At 45.5% G+C, this 17,330-nt stretch overlaps 1 protein-coding gene and 1 pseudogene across 1 annotated transcript in view; one reads left to right on the top strand and one right to left on the bottom strand.

Annotated features, from left to right (window-relative positions):
• SYNPR (synaptoporin) overlaps positions 1–17,330 on the top strand; it is a 211,231-nt gene that overhangs the window by 159,944 nt on the left and 33,957 nt on the right. Inside the window, exon 3 of the mRNA XM_066615012.1 lies at positions 11,443–11,567. Within this exon, the coding sequence (XP_066471109.1) occupies positions 11,443–11,567 (125 nt within the window). The remainder of the gene's footprint in view (positions 1–11,442; positions 11,568–17,330) is intronic.
• Positions 13,636–13,755, bottom strand: LOC136643179 (5S ribosomal RNA; annotated as a pseudogene).

Below are 17,330 nucleotides of genomic sequence, written 5' to 3'. Positions count from 1 at the left end.
TGCCATTTAGGATACTGTTGTGGGTGTATTCTTTAGTACAGAGCAGCTAGTTCATTTGGGTTCAGTTTCACCATACCTTCTGCCTTTTTGTCCACACTCAAGCAATTTTGCTTCCAGGCTCAATCAATGTGCTGACTGTGACATTTAAAACTCTCAACAGTTTGGGACTTGGACCATCTTCATCCATTTGTGCCTTCCCATAGGCATCAGTTATCAGCTTAGGACTTGCTGGGTGCCATTGCAATTGCAGACATCCACTAGAAGCAGAGACTTTTTGGTGCTGGCACTGACTTTGTGGAATGACCTCCCAACAGACGTTTGATTGGCCCTTACCTTCTCATCTACATCTGCATCAATGATTGAAAGTTTCTCTCTGAGCTTTGGGTTTCACAACGCAAGCCTTCAAGTGCTGTTTCTCAAGGCTCAGGCCAACACTGCCTAAATTTTCTCCTAAGCATACTTCTTTTGGTTTTGGAGGGTCTTCATTGCCTGATCCCAGCACTACATACGCTGTAGATCTTGGGGCTACAATCCTATATGTACTTTCTTAGGAGTAGGTTCCATTTAATAAAATGGGACTTACTTCTGAGTAGACATGCATAGTATTGTGCTGTGTGTATCTTTGATAATTAATAATAATAATAATAATAATAATAATAATAATAACTTTATTTTTACCCCGCCTGTCTCCCCGAAGGGACTCAAGGCGGCTTACAACATATTAAAAACATAATTTAAAAACAAATAAAAACATATTAACACATCATAAAAAACAGCAGTCAGAGTAAAAAAAATAGATAAAAAGAGCATAGAGCAGCAGCAAGTCATAAAAGAATCAGGCCTGTAAGAAATATTAAAAGATGTTAAAAAGATGTTAAAAGGCTGAGAACTCAGAAGGCCTGTTTAAACAGAAGGGTCTTCAGGCCTCGCCGAAAGGTCTCAAGAGAGGGAACCATTCTTAAGTCAAGGGGAAGGGAGTTCCATAGCATTGGTGCCACTACTGAGAAGGCCCTATTTCTTGCAGCCGCCCCACGTACCTCCCTAGGCAGCGGCACTTGTAAAAAGGCCTTCTCTGATGACCTAAGAGGACGAGCCAGATTGTACGGGAGCAGGCGATCTCCAAGATACCCTGGTCCAGAGCAGTATAGGGCTTTAAAGGTCAATACCAGCACCTTGAATTGGGCCCGGAAACGAATGGGCAGCCAGTGCAGCCGCTGGAGAAGCGGACTGACAGAGTCGAACCGCCTACCTCCAGTAACCACACGGGCCGCCGCATTCTGCACTAGTTGCAGTTTCTGAACCGTCTTCAAGGGCAGCCCCACATAGAGCGCGTTACAGTAATCTAATCTCGATGTCACCGAGGCATGGATCACCGTGGCCAGGTCTGCATGATCCAAGTACGGCCGCAGCTGGCACACCAGCCGAAGCTGAGCAAAGGCCCCCCTTGCCACAGCCGCCACTTGGGAATCCAGAAGCAGCTGCGAGTCCAGGTGGACCCCCAAGCTGCGGCCCTGCTCCTTCAGAGGGAGTGCAACCCCATTCAGCGCAAGCCAATAGTCCAGCACCTGCATCGAGGATTTCCGAACCAGGAGAGCCTCTGTCTTATCCGGATTTAATTTCAGCTTGTTAGCCCCCATCCAGATCCTCACTGCCTCCAGACAGTGCTCCAGGCCCTCAACCGCCACCCTGGAGTCTGGAGGAAAGGAGAGATAGAGCTGGGTGTCATCAGCATATTGATGGCACCCCACTCCAACCCCCCGGATGACCTCTCCCAGCGGTTTCTTGTAGATGTTAAATAGCATGGGGGACAGAATTGAGCCCTGTGGCACCCCGCATCTCAAGGGCCAGGATGTCGAACAGGCATCCCCCAGCACCACCATCTGGGACCGACCCTCCAAGTAGGAGCGGAACCACCGCAAAACAGTGCCTCCCACTCCCAACTCGGCCAATCGGCCCAGAAGGATACCATGGTCGATGGTATCGAAAGCCGCTGAGAGGTTCAGCAGGACCAACAGGGACGCACTCCCCCTGTCCAGTCCCCGGCGTAGGTCATCCACCAAGGCGACCAAGGCGGTTTCCGTCCCAAAGCCTGGCCTGAAGCCAGATTGAAAAGGATCCAGATAATCCGCTTCATCCAAGACCCTCTGGAGTTGGGATGCCACCACCCACTCAATTACCTTGTCCAGAAACGGGATGTTGGAGACTGGCCAGTAGTTATCCAACACAGTGGAATTCAGGGAGGGCTTCTTCAGGAGGGGGCGAACCACCGCCCGTTTCAAAGCGAGTGGTAATGTCCCCTCCATCAAGGAAGAGTTGACCACCCTCCCTGTCCACTCAGCCAGCCCACCCCGGGCAGCTCTTATCAACCAAGCTGGGCAAGGGTCGAGCAGGCAGGCAGATGGCCTCACACTCCGAAGGAGTCTGTCCACATCCTCAGGCTGTACAAGCTGAAAAGAATCCCACAACACAGGACAAGCAGTTGCCAAGGGGACATCGTCAGACACTGTCAATGTGGCATCCAAGTTGTGATGAATACGATCGATTTTATCTGCAAAATGTTGCGCAAACACGTCACAGCGGCTGACCGTGTATTCCTCCTGGTCTACTGGGGGGGCCTGATGGAGGAGGCCCCACACCACACGGAACAGCTCTGCCGGACGGTTGTCAGCAGACGCAATGGTAGCAGAGAAGAACGATCTCTTCGCTGCTACCACCGCCACGGAATAGGCTCTGTAATGGGCTCTACTCCATGTCCGATCGGATTCATCCCAAGTTTTCTGCCACCGTCGCTCTAGACACCTGCCCTGCCGCTTCATCCTTCGCAGCTCCTCAGTGAACCAAGGAGCCGCTCCGATTCTGCGACGTGGCAGAGGCTTTGCACCAGGCTTTGGAAATTATGGTCATACCTGTTTTTGTGTGTTTGCAAAGTATGCAACATGCCTGCCCTTATTAACTAATGTTTGCTGCGTCTTTCGCTTTGATAAGTTTAGGATTTTATCTGTGGGATTATTTAAAGTACACTGAAAAAGAAATGCAACATATTCCAGGGAGTACAAAAGGCAAGGGATTTATCATTCAGCCCATGTTCACATGTGTTTATAGGGGGCAGTTAAACTGCCAAGACAAGAAAAAGGCTTTGCTGTCTGCAATATTTTCCAGTTCTATAGGCCATGGATTCCCAATAAAATTGGCTTGTGGGTAACATTAGTATTGAATCTATCCATACACCATATAATCCACCATTGCTTGCTATGCCGTTTAAATTAATGGTGATTTTCTCCTTTACCTGCTGTGGTTTTAAAGTTACACGAATTGTGTTTTTAACCAAATGTAAGCTGCCTTAAAGGCTTCTTAGGAGATGTAAAGACAGCCTGCAGATACTCTGACAAATAAACACAAACAAATATAGAGCAACAGTTTACACAATTTTTTTTAATAAAGCCCAGTTTTATAGCATTAATAATAATTTGACGAGCTACCAGACTGTATACTCTAGAAAAAAGATAGCATGGCACCAGTCTTCCTCCTATTTTGCAACATTTCTACTAATTACTAAGTTCTTGCACTGTGCAGCCCAAGATCCCAGAGGTTTCACTGATGCAAGGACTAGTAACAGAAGGTTTCAGATTCAGTTCCTGGAGTCTCCAGGGAGGCCTGCCTGAAGCTCTGAAAAATTGCTGCAGTATAGGCAGTGCTGACCTAGATGGACCAATGGAATCAGTATGAAGCTGTTCCCACATTACACAGCAGAGGCAGGTGCCTGCAATGGTTGCCAAATGATTTATTTATTTATTCTATTTTGCACCCTTGGAATAAAAACACACAGCACCACTTTCTACTCTTCTAACTTTGAAAAACACCAAAATCCACAAAAAAATAAAATCGTTTTCACCCATCTCTACTGATACGCTGTATCACAGAGCTGGGCCACTGCTTCAAAGGATGCGCAATGGCAGTGGCCCAGCAGTAATCCCTCCACCTCCCCCAGGGAGGAAACCAGGTGCAACTGGGGCAGGAAGGGGGCTATATTGGCGATCAACTTCTAAATACAAAAGTGGGGCAGAGGGTAGCAAAGAACAACAGAAGGCCAGTCCGAAATGAGCTTGCCACTTGTTAAACACAGAACAGCCACTTTTTGTCTTGAAAAGTTTAGTAAACCAGGAGAGGCAACAATATCAAGAAAGGCTATGTAGCTGCTGTCAGTCATTGCTCCAGAAATACGCATAGTGATTGCTTAGAGCCAACAAAGATGCTTTCAGCTATACCAAAAAGGGGGTCAAGCTCTGTAGGCAAAAAGGTGCTGATAGCGAAAGAGGTAATTTGGACAATTGTAATTAGGCCTTTACAAAAGATGTTCTCAGCTTCCATGCATTTCCCAGTCTACCCAAATATATTGTTTTTTGACTTTGCCTTTGTAGCCGTGCGATTAACACCCATTCATACGGCTGCTCCCTGTATAACTCAATTAATTCCCAGGGAAGAGCAGCGCCTGCGGTTTTGTTAGGTAGTATCGTTGAGCTTCATTTACTTGTGAGAGGTCTATTGTTCGTGACATTGCAGCAACAATTAGAACTTCCGTGTAAATATATAACAACAAAATGCACATCGAGTTCTGCCTTCCGTTTTACTTGCCAGCATTTCAGCCTGTCAGTTGGCCCTACCTGGCACTGAACAAATGGTTCCATTAACATTTTATTGTGCATTCTCCTGTTTTTCACAACAAAGGAGAACTAGAACATCAGTTCAGATAATACTGCCAAAAATGCTGGAGGATTTACCAGTTTACATACGGAAATCATCCTCTTGTAGCCACTCTCAGGTATTCTTCAGAGCTTCCAGCCCCTTTTTGTGGGTCATCTCATGACAATGCTGTAGATTTTAAAGAACTCCCACCATATGCGCAAGTCCAATGACCCCTTATCGCATCATCTTAGACCCAAACATGACCAGTGGTTTAGGAACCACTGCCATAGACTGGTGTTGCCGCTGTATGCCAGTTCTCTCTATTTTTAAGCCCCTTGGGCTAAATAGAAAACTATGAAGCTAGAATTTAACAGCCTGCAATCCTGAGCTGAAAGCAGATCTGTTCTGTAAATGTTTTGAGACCCGCACTAGAGCAACAAGTAACAAAACAAAATGTTAAAAGCCACAATGGAGGAATTTAATACTAATTTATGGAGTTAGTAAAGAAGTACTGTGGCACCAAATAGCCTTTTATGACCACGTTCACTTTGTGGCTGAAGAAAGTGTACTATCTGTAAAATGTCATTAATAAAATGAAAGAACTGTGGCTTTTCTACAGTATTCCAGTTCCTTGGTATCTTTTTGAGCCCACAATTCTCATGCAATAACAGGGAGGAATCCCCTAGGAAGATCTGCTGAGCTGATTTCGGTCTAGAAGACTGTCCTACATGTGTCCCTTCCAATTGTTCAGTACCAGTTCCTATTCTAAACTTTATTTATTTATTAGATTTGTATTCCGCCTTTCTCCCCAAAGGGCACCCAAGGCGAACTTTATGTTTGCAGAATACAGTGATGCCTCGCAAGACGAATGCCTTGCGCAATGAAAAACTCCAAAGACGAAAGCGTTTTGCTATTTTTTTGGTGACTCGCAAGACAAATTTTTCTATGGCCATGCTTCACAAGACAAATTTTTTTTGCATTTTTTTTGTTTTGGTTTGTTTTAAATCGCGCTTCACAAGATGAAATTTTCGCAATACGAAACGACTCGTGGAACGAATTAATTTTGTCTTGCGAGGCATCACTGTACTGATGTTTTGCTAACACTTCTGGCTTTTGTGCAATGCTGCATGTCTTGGAAACTAGAGTTCAGCACTTTGCTAATCTGTACTAAATTTTTAAATTCTGAAATCGCTGGAATACAGTTATTCCTCATAGGAGTCCAGCACCCCTGCCTGGAATTCAATAGTCTTGTTTTGCTGCTCATCCTTTGGTGCAAGCAAGCAGATCATGCAGCAAGGCAGTCCAAGAAATAGATCCCAACCTGTTCATTTCCTTCTGCTCAGACTAGTTACCCAAGCTCCTAATCCCTGGACTGCCCTAATATGCTGTCTGCACATGCACCAAGATGAAGGGGGACCAGGTCCTTGTTGAGTGCTATGGAATTGCTTCTGTGATTGTACCCTTAATGTTTAAGGCAGCCATTTTCAGCTCACGGCACACCGACAAGGCACTAAAATTGTCAAGGCACACTACCAGTTTTTTACTTACATTAAATCACTGCATTTCAATTAATATGATTATATTATTACATGACAAAGAAACTCACAAGAAGCTTAGAGAGGAAAGGATATGTGATTGTGAAAAGGATGAAAAATGTTCTTACAGTGTTATGCGAGAAAGTGCTGGCAAAGAGAGGTCAGATGGAGCACATAGGAGCGCTGTGGGGCAATGAAGAGACATGAGTGAAACAACTGCAGGATTCAGCTGGAGCGGGGGGAAGAGAGAGCTTGAAGCAAGTGATTTTGAACCTTTGGAAGGTGCGGAGAAGGGACAGTGAGAGGTGCTGACTGCAATTATGAGATTTGGGGGGCAAGTGCCTGTGGGAGGGAGTGGGGTGGGGAGAAGTGCCAATTGCCTGCTCCTGTATTTAAGAAAAAAAAGTGTGACCAAAAGCCCAATCCTAGGCATGTCAACTCAGAAGTAAGCCCCATTATAGTCAATGGGGCTTACCACATCCCATTATAGTCAATGGGGCTTATTCCCAGGTAAGTATGGAGAGGATTGGGGCCCAATGCCCTTCCCCTAGAAGGCAAAAGGCAATGCAGGGAGGGTCGCTTTGGGGAGTTGCAGGCAAACTGTGGCAAGGAAAAGGGACTATCCAGGACCCTTTGAGGCAGCCAGTTCTTAGGCTGGTGGCCTCAGCAGACTCGTTCGCTTCATACCTGCTTGCCTGCTCCTGACTCCCTCGTTCTCACTCACTCCACTGCCGGGACCTCCTCCAAGCTTCTCTGGTCACCCAATCAGCACGCAGAGGAGGCAAGGACTTAATACCCAATCCTAGGCGTGTCAACTCAGAAGTAAGCCCCATAATAGTCAATGGGGCTTACTCCCAGGTAAATCAGGATCAGGTTGCAGCCTTCTTCTTGCTCAGGAGCAGGAGCAAAGCAGCCTCGACCAGCCCCTTCGTTGGCTGGCTGGCCGGCTGCCCCTTTTCCTTCTGCTGCACATAAGGCTCAAAGGAGCCGCTTCCCCCGCGTGCACCGCTGCTGCCTGTCTGCTCTGATCTCGCGGCACACCTGAGGCAGCCTCGTGGCACACTAGTGTGCCGCGGCACAGCGGTTGAAAAAACGCTGGTTTAAGGAGTGAAAAAGTTGTATAAAATAAATGTCCTAGATAAGCAAATATGCTTCAGAGGTTCTGGGAAAATATATTTTACATAAACCACTTTTAGAAATATGTTCTGTTGAATCATACTACCTTTTAATACAATCTGTACCTATCTTATGAATTGTTGTAAATGCATACCATTTTATGCAATTGCACACTGTCTGAATATCTCTTTTCAAGCTCTATGCTTGCTCTAGGTTCTGTGTTTGTTTTGGGGTGTGTATACACCAGGGATAGGAAAGTCCAGCGGGGCTTGACTCAAGTCGAGTCTAGAGTCATTGCCCTTCCCCTGCAACTCAAGTCAAAAAGCAGTCATAATGGGGGCACTTTCCGAGTTGCAGAGTCACCCTTTAGTGACTCTAAAAGACTCGAGTCGAGTCCCCCCCTTTAAAAAGCCAGCTGCGGAAAAAATGGGTCTGCTACCAGGCTCTGTGTGTGTCGGAGTTCTCTTTAAACTCTCCCCTGCTGCCTTGCCCCATCTGTAAACAGGACGGGAGGGGGTGGGAGGGACTGCAAGAGAGCAGGACAGAAGCAGCAAGAGGGAGAAGAGTCATGTGCAGCAGCTGTGAGGCTTACCAAGACAACCCTTTGCAGCCCTACTCAGAAGTAGTTCCACTGTAGCTGGTCATTCAATGAGGCTTCCCCCTCCCTACCAGCCATTCGGGGCAAAGAGTGATCGCTATAAACTCCCTCCCCCCTTCCCTGCCTCCTCCCCCTCCCTGGGCTTCTCAAGCCAATCATAAGGCAAGAACCCTCTTGGCTCCTCCTCTTGCCCTCCCTCAGCCAATGAAAATATCAGAATGCCCACCCTTTATCCAATGATCATTCCTTCCTTCCTATCAGATATGGGAAAAGTCCCACCTCCCCCATTCATTGTAAGAGGAGAACATTAACCCTTCCCTGCCTCCTGGCTGGAACTTCCCTGCTGCTCGCCTGGTCAGAATGCTGGCCCCACGAGGTTTTTCACACTGTGAAAACAGTAAGCAAGCACACTGAGACACAGGCAGACTTGAGTCAGCATGTGTGGGAACGAGTGCCAAGTCAGGAAGGTCCTGACACAAGTGTTTTTCAGGGTCTTCCATGCATGTGACTCACTACTCAACAAGTCACCCAAAATCATGCATTTTGGTGACTCAAGTCTAAGTCACTGACTCGAGTTCCCAACACACACACACACACACACACACACACACACACAATGCTCTCTCTGTGTTTTTCCTATAATCATTTAAACAAACTGTGAATGTTGAAACTACTACTTAATAATTTAGGAGGCTGGCATTTTCTCCACACTTCACCATTTGTGAATGGGGTGATAGCAGTACAACACTGGACAATCTCGGGGTGAACTTCTTGCTGAAGAGTGTATTGCATCAGATCTGGTGCGTTTTCAATTCATAACTACAAAACAAAGCAAAAGAAATCAACCGCTCATTTAGCTATTTTACACTTTTTATGGTCTTCAGAACAATCTTGCAAGATGAAAATAGTTATGTCCATTTCACATATGGGCAAGTGAGGCCAAGACGGAATGGATGTCCAACATGACTGGCACAATTCATCAGTAGTAGAGGGGGGAATGTGAGTCCCAAATTGAAGGCTAACTCTCTTTCTATGGTCTCAGCCAGCCACCTGGACCAAATAATGAGTAAAGTTGTAGTAAAGCCTAGTAAAGTTGTCGTCATGGGAAGTGACAAATTGTATGCAAGGATAACATTGTCCCTTGAATTACCATGAGGGTTTGTAGCACAATGTGACTTGTTTGAATTGACTGTCAGTATCATCTGCTTTGGCATTCCTTGACAAGAGGAGTCCATTTTGCATTGATTTTTACAAATTTATTGCATTAATATCTAATGAATTGAAATTACTATTCCCAGCTATTTGATGCAGTTTGAACTGAGAGCAATTTCTACTGCTCAGAGCATGAGGCGTTTTGCTAAATCATAGCTCTTGATTAGCAATGTAAAAAAATCAATGATGTCTGAGGCTTGGTGAGAAGATTTCCTAAATACGGCTCCTGCTGTTTTAAAAAATATCAGTGCAAAAATGGCATGAGACGTAGTGCATCCTAAGAGGAATGTATTTATAAGGGTTAACCCATCTAGGCAGGCAGGCAAGAATCACTGCTCAGCTATGAATCTACTTGGGCTAGCCTTCAATGGAATCCATGATGAAGCTGGCCAAGGATAGGACAAAGGTCAACAGGCATGTGGATGTGGGAGAACCCGTGGACATTATATATCTGGACTTTCAGAAGGCATTTGACACGGTCCCTCACCAAAGGCTACTAAAAAAACTACACAGTCAGGGAATTAGAGGACAGGTCTTCTCATGGATTGAGAACTGGTTGGAGGCCAGGAAGCAGAGAGTGGGTGTCAATGGGCAATTTTCACAATGGAGAGAGGTGAAAAGCGGTGTGCCCCAAGGATCTGTCCTGGGACCGGTGCTTTTCAACCTCTTCATAAATGACCTGGAGACAGGGTTGAGCAGTGAGGTGGCAAAGTTTGCAGATGACACCAAACTTTTCCGAGTGGTGAAGACCAGAAGTGATTGTGAGGAGCTCCAGAAGGATCTCTCCAGACTGGCAGAATGGGCAGCAAAATGGCAGATGCACTTCAATGTCATTAAGTGTAAAGACATGCACATTGGGGCAAAAAATCAAAACTTTAAATATAGGCTGATGGGTTCTGAGCTGTCTGTGACAGATCAGGAGAGAGATCTTGAGGTGGTGGTGGACAGGTTGATGAAAGTGTCGACCCAATGTGCGGCGGGAGTGAAGAAGGCCAATTCTATGCTTGGGATCATTAGGAAGGGTATTGAGAACAAAACGGCTAGTCTTATAATGCCGTTGTACAAATCGATGGTAAGGCCACACCTGGAGTATTGTGTCCAGTTCTGGTCACTGCATCTCAAAAAAGACATAGTGGAAATGGAAAAGGTGCAAAAGAGAGCGACTAAGATGATTGCTGGGCTGGGGCACCTTCCTTATGAGGAAAGGCTACAGCGTTTGGGCCTCTTCAGCCTAGAAAAGAGACGCCTGAGGTGGGACATGATTGAGACATACAAAATTATGCAGGGGATAGACAGAGTGGATAGGGAGATGCTCTTTACACTCTCACATAATACCAGAACCAGGGGACATCCACTAAAATTGAGTGTTGGGCTTAGGACAGACAAAAGAAAATATTTCTTTACTCAGCGTGTGGTCGGTCTGTGGAACTCCTTGCCACAGGATGTGGTGCTGGCGTCTAGCCTAGACGCCTTTAAAAGGGGATTGGACAAGTTTCTGGAGGAAAAATCCATTACGGGGTACAAACCATGATGTGTATGTGCAACCTCCTGATTTTAGAAATGGGCTATGTCGGAATGCCAATGCAAGGGAGGGCACCAGGATGAGGTCTCTTGTTATCTGGTGTGCTCCCTGGGGCATTTGGTGGGCCGCTGTGAGATACAGGAAGCTGGACTAGATGGTCCTATGGCCTGATCCAGTGGGGCTGTTCTTATGTTCTTATCTCAATGATGCTTCAATGAGGATTTTTTACTTTTGTTAACCCACCACCACTACTCCTCAGTGGATCCACCCTCATTGATCCTCATTGATACATCTGAACAATAAAATGAATGAAACTTCTAGGAACTCTTACTCAATGTTGGGAGCTGCAACCCTCGCTATGCCCCGTGGCATCTCCTGATGCGGGAGGCCAGCACGTCATTCCCCATGATGGACCTCCTCCATCATTGGGCAACACCCCAGGCAGTGGGAGTGGTGATGAACCATTGCCCTCCCCCACTGGATTTTGGCTATAACTTTTGACAGAGTAGAGATATTTCAATGTGGTTTGTTTCGCTGCATTCTGCATGAAATTATGCATCGAATGATATGTAACATGATGGGATTATTTTGAAAATACCAAGATTTTAGAAATTTTGACCAGTAATGGTGTCATACACGCCACCCCCCCACCCCCCGTACACATCAACTGGTGTGGCCCACACCCCTCTAGTGATGCCACTGACTATGCTATAAATATTTGCGCATGCTAAAATGAATGGGTGAGCTGACATGATCACCATGTGTCTTTTTGACAGCTTTTTGCCATCTTTGCATTTGCAACATGTGGTGGCTATTCTGGAGGACTGCGGCTCAGCGTGGACTGTGTAAACAAGACAGACAGCGATCTCAACATTGACATCGCCTTTGCCTATCCATTCAGGTAATGCCATACAGTTCTTTGGTTTCTGCATGCACAGGTGAAATGTATCGTGTTGTAATTGCGTCGAAGCCTACTATTGTCTGGGGTAGTTCAATGCAGATGGCCGCTGCAAGACATTTTCCAGGTGATAAGTGATAAATAGGAAAAGGTGACATCATTTATTAGGCCAATTCCATTCCTTTCCACAGATCACAAAACATCTTCCAAGCAGAACTATGAGCCAATTCTTACAGATGTTCAGAATGACCCAGTTGGTGTTTTTCATTCTAGATGGTACCATCTGAATGGTCATTCATAGGCACTGACCGTAGTATGAATGCCAACACTCAATCCACATTTTGAAAGTTTCAGACAGGCTGAAGAATGCAAAGGGAGCTAATCTGGGTAGGGGAGCAATTACGATCTTTTGCTACCACTGCAACTTCTTTTGACGGGCATAGATAATGGAGATTTGGGTGACCAGGAAAGAAACTGGATGAAAACTTGCCATTCAATGGAAACTTTTTTTCTGGTTTAAAATAGCAGATGGCACATAATCAGGGTGGGATGGCACATAATCAGGATCAATACTGTGACGGGGCAAAGTGCCAGAGCCCCTTTCGTCCTCTGCTATGACCTTGCCTCATTTCATATAGGGCCCCTCTCCACATGCTGTTTTGAAAAGAGGGGAAAAAATGGGCTACTTGTTCCTCTCATAATGTGTAGTTTGGACCTCCGAATGTATGCCTGCTGGCCCACTCACTCAAACTGCTTTCCCCATTCTAAACAGTCATGTTGAAACACTGTATTAAAAGTTCCAGAACCTCAAAGTAGAATTCATAGAGATCTATTTCTTTTCATAAAAACTCTATTCAAAGTAATTAAAGGCCCAGTCCTAATGAGCCATAGCACCAGCACTGAGTTCCAGCACCGGCACTGGGTGTCGCAAACATGCACATGTAAGCACGTTTACAGCACCTTTAGAAGAAGGAGCACTGGTGACAGGCCAGTGCCAGTTGGTGCTGGGCTTCGCACTGGAAGGACACCACCTGGAGGATGGTAGGAGCTCTGTGGGGGGGGGGAGGCGTAGTGGGGCTGGGGACAGAAGGGCTGTGGGAGGAACCAGCATGGGAGGGGTTGGTACCGGCAGAGCCCTTCTCCACCAGATCCTATCTTCCATGTCAAGCTGAAAATCCTGACACGGTTCTAAGTCTGCACCAGCAGAATAGCCAGCACAGACATGAGAAGCCCCACTGTGGAGTCTGGCGCTTACCTTGGGGGAAGGGGACAAAAGCCACTGGAGGGCTCTTTGACCACCAGAGGTTGAGGAGATCTCTGGTGGCTTCCCAGCACCCATGGGATACAGCAATTGCCATTTTGGCATCACCAGGAAGGATAGGATTGGGCTGTAAGAATACGTTTAAAGAAGGCATCACCATCTGTTTGTAAAATGGCTATTTAAATCAGATGTTATTTGCTGTTTTGCTTAGGCATTTCATTAATGCTTTAACTGATGGTAATGATGTTCACTGGATGGATCTGAGCAGCTGGCAAGCTCTTGAATTGTTAATTTCTGTTATATTTACGGCATACTTGTACTGTGCAGACTTGTACTGCCCTTTTTAAAAAAGATTCTTGCTAACGTTGCTCTCCTGCACTGTCTTTCACTGCTTCTTCTTTTTTTTTAACTATTCATAAAACAGGTTCCAAAAATTGACTTATGCAAATTTATAATTTGATTCCCTTCCAAACAGATCACATTTCATGAGTGTTCTTTACAGAAGAAATCGTGTCAAGGGGAAAAAAATTCTTTAATAGAAATGTGTATAAGAAGTCTTACTAATGGAAAGAGCTAATAAAGGAAGACTGGAAAGGTGGCAATCCATCATTAACAAGATGCTATGCATTGCTTTAAAGAGAACATACATTTGAGGGCTTAAAACCATTAGGGGGCATGTATTCATTTCATGACCAACCAAGGCACATTTGGTTAATGAATAAATGGACCATTCAGTTCATCTGGAGCTCCCTATTTATTTTTCTAGGTGGTGGTAGTTGGCAACCTTCAGTCTTGAAAGACTATGGTATAAGCCTACAGCACCCGGTATTCCCAGGTGGTCTCCCATCCAAGTACTAACCAGGCCTGACCCTGCTTAGCTTCCAAGATCAGACGAGATCGGGCATGTCCAGGGTAACAGTTGCTGCTATTTTTCTAGATTTGAGGACTATATCTGAAGTTTGGAGGAGTGTCATAATTTTTATTATTTGAAACTTGAACAGTATTTAAAATCTAAAAGGACTAATGAAGTTTCTTTTGATGGCTGTCACCATTTCCCTCTGCACAATGCCCCACACATTGCATTGTTTTTGTGGCATTCTAAGAAAAAAAAAATGGCAGCCCCCAATGGGGATCACCATGTCTTTATGGCAGGAGGCAGATGCCAAAAGGAGTTCCATTGTTCCTTTAAGCCATCTCTACCCAATGTTGCATATACGCCACAGGGATCAGATGTGTACAGAGCTGGGCAGAAATGGTTTCAAGCTTTTTTAATACAGCTTTCACAAAGCTCTGCATTGTTATAAGTTTTTACCCTTCCATTCCTCAATCCCTGGCTATAAGTGATGGCTTTGTGCGGCAGAAGAGACACTGCTGGGAACAATCCTGGTTGAACAAATCTGTTGCAGAGTAAAGGGTTAACAGGCACATGGAAAGGGTTCAAACTGGCATAGAAATTAGCTACTTCTCAGTTTGAGTGGGAGAAATGACTTGGGTTTTTTTTCCTAAATCAGTTCAATGAAAGCCACAGGGCGTTCACCAATCGCTTTTTTGTACATCTCAGACCTGAGAGTGCCTTAGCATCTCTGGTTTAAGGGTTGTTTGGCTGTGCTTCTGAGCTGTTGGAATAACCATCAGCATTTCATAATATCTCAACAGCTAACACAATGGCTAGCAAAATCTCATTTCAGCATATAGAAGCCAGAGCTCTTACAGCCCATAGCTATGGAGTGTGTGTGTGTGTGTGTGTGTGCGTGCGTGCATGCACATGCGTGCGTGCGTGCGTGTGTGTGTGTGAGAGAGAGAGAAAGAGAGAGAGATATATATATATTAGGGGTTCTAGTGTATTGGAGAGTGCAGGGTCAGTAATGGATTATCGCAGGACCAGCAAGAAGCACCTTCATATCTGGGACTGTAGGAGCTTCAGCTATCTCAAATATTTTTCAGATAAGTGAATTTCTTCAGGAAAAGGACAATGTGTAGGATTTTCCTTCTTGCATCCAGGACTGAAAAAAAAATCCTGTTTTTCCCAGAGTTTCTCCACTAGACTCCCCTCTGATATATGATTACCAGTTGCCAACAGAAGAGGTGTGGGCGCGAGCCAGGAACACAAGTTGCCGCCCAGAGACCACGGTGCTTTCAGCTGTCAAGGCTGTCAAGAGCAGCACTGAAGCAGCAGGGAAAGGGGGGAAGTCGATTTTTAATACTTGTCTTTTCCAAGCCAACTCTGTTCTGGAAGCAGCCTGTGTGTTTGCGACCGGGATGTGTTTCATTCATGTTTATTGCATAGAGCCGCGTGATCTGTTTTGGTGTGGTAAGTGTGGAAACAAGAGGTCAGTTCTGGGAAAATGTAATGATTGAAATGAAACTTAATTAAACCATAAAATGAATGGATTGATACCCTTGGCCTGAGGAAGAGCAAGCAGGATTTGGTCCGGACAGGAGCCATGCTGCACAACTGGCTGGCTGAATTTTGCACGCTTGGACAAATGTGCAATTTTTAATCTTCTTCACCAAAGGTTCGTTCTAAGGTTGCATTCTGTTCCAGGGGCATATCTTCTGAATTATTCTTGTAGAATTATACATATGGAAGATCTTAAGAATCAGAAAAAAGAAGACGTAGATTTTCTTGGGTAGATCAGTGAATAAGATAGTCTAGAACAGGGGGGCCTCTCAATGCGGCCCTCAGGGAACTCTCAGTCTCCAATGAGTCTTTGGCCCTCCAGAGATTTGTTGGAGCCCACACTGGTCTGACGGAACTGCTCTCAGTGTGAGGGTGACTGTTTGACCTCTTGTGTGAGCTGTAGGATGAGGGCTCCCTCCACTGCTTGTTGTTTCACGTCTGTGATGCAGTAGCGGCAGCAAACCTTGCTATGTGCAAGGCCTTTTATAGGCCTTGAGCTATCACAAGACTTTCATTCATTCATATAAGTTCATCTTTAATATATTCATTTATGTAAACTTATGTAAATTTATTCAAATTTTAATGTAAATTAATTCTTTTTTTCCCCGGCCCCCGACACAGTGTCAGAGAGACAATGTGGCCCTCCTGCCAAAAACTTTGGACACCCCTGGTCTAGCATCTAGATCTGTTATATACTACTCTTCTTCCCAGTAGCTCAGGGCAGCACATGTATTCTGGGCTCCCCACTGTGATCTTCACAACAAGCCGGTGAAGTGGGTTAATTTGAGAGATAACTTGCATTGCTGAGTGGGAATTTGAACCTGGATCTTCCCCCCATCAAAGTCCAACCCCCTGTCCACTACACCACAAACTCCTTTTGTCTGTAATCTTTCAGTAGAAAGGCAGCAGGGTGTGCTCCTAGCAGCACTAACAGCACCGTCATAGGACTGAAGTGTTGCAAGCTCGCATCCAGGTGACTGGGGCTTGGCAATTGCTCTGAGCTGGCACCGGCTTCTCCCTTCACCATTTCACTCTTGCCCTGGCCCTGCAGAGAGGGGTAAGAGGAGCTGCTCCTGCTCACCACTAAGGGCCACTCCAGCCCCTCCTGCTCTCAGTGGTGGCTGGCACAGAGCCACTTTAGGTGGGAAGCCATTAGGTTCAATTGGCTTAAAGCCAGCCCTGGTGATGGCTATAGGTGCTCCAATACTGGCAATTCCACGAGCCCTCTCTGCAATAGGAAACATGTTCAGAACATTTGTTCTCTCTGTGGATTGCACTGGGACTACAAGTCTCAGTTACCAAGCAGGAAACAACACACCTGCTGTGAAGCCTTCTTCTCTGATCTGCAAAGACCTTATTAGCCTGGCAGTTGTATTAACTGGGTCCTAGACCACCTCCTACGACATTTTAGGGGACATCCCGTCAAAGGGACATTTAGGGGATATCTACGAAAATTGAGTGTTGGGAGAGTTAGAAGAAAATACTCAGCATGTGATTAGTCTGTGGAACTCCTTGCCACAGGATGTGGTGATGGCTTCTGGCCTGGATGCATTTAAAAGGGGATTGGACAGATTGCTGGAGGAAAAGTCCAACACAGATTACAAGCAATTATTTGCAACCTCCTGGTTTTAGAAATAGGCTACCTCAGAATGCAAGATGCCAGGGAGGGCACCAGGATGCAGGTCTCTTGTTGTCTTGTGTGTTCCCTGAGGCATCTGGTGGGCTACTGTGAGATACAGGAATCTGAACTAGATGGGCCTTTGGCCTGATCCAGTGGGGTCTTATGTTCTTACATTCTTCTTTCCTATCATGATTTCTACACTGTTATAAGTAAGCTCTCTTATAGTGTTTGATTTTTGTCTGTTTTATTTTTATTCCATTTTGGTCCTCCTTAGCAAATAACGCAACAATATGAAGCAGGCATTCTGTTCATGCATAAACTCCATTTGTGCACTGCCTCCTCTTCCTTAGGAAGAATGGTAGAAATTGGGCCTCCACCTGGTGTGGCTACCAGGAATGACAGATGAGAAGACTGTGCCTTGGCTTCTCCACAATATGGCAGTGTGTACAACAAAAAGAAGCTAAAAAATATTATTTCAGGTGG

This window comes from Tiliqua scincoides, chromosome 2 (genome assembly GCF_035046505.1).
Source record: "Tiliqua scincoides isolate rTilSci1 chromosome 2, rTilSci1.hap2, whole genome shotgun sequence".
NCBI lineage: Eukaryota > Metazoa > Chordata > Lepidosauria > Squamata > Scincidae > Tiliqua > Tiliqua scincoides.
The sequence above is the reverse complement of the archived record's forward strand: the minus strand, read 5'-3'. Positions and strand labels throughout refer to the sequence as shown.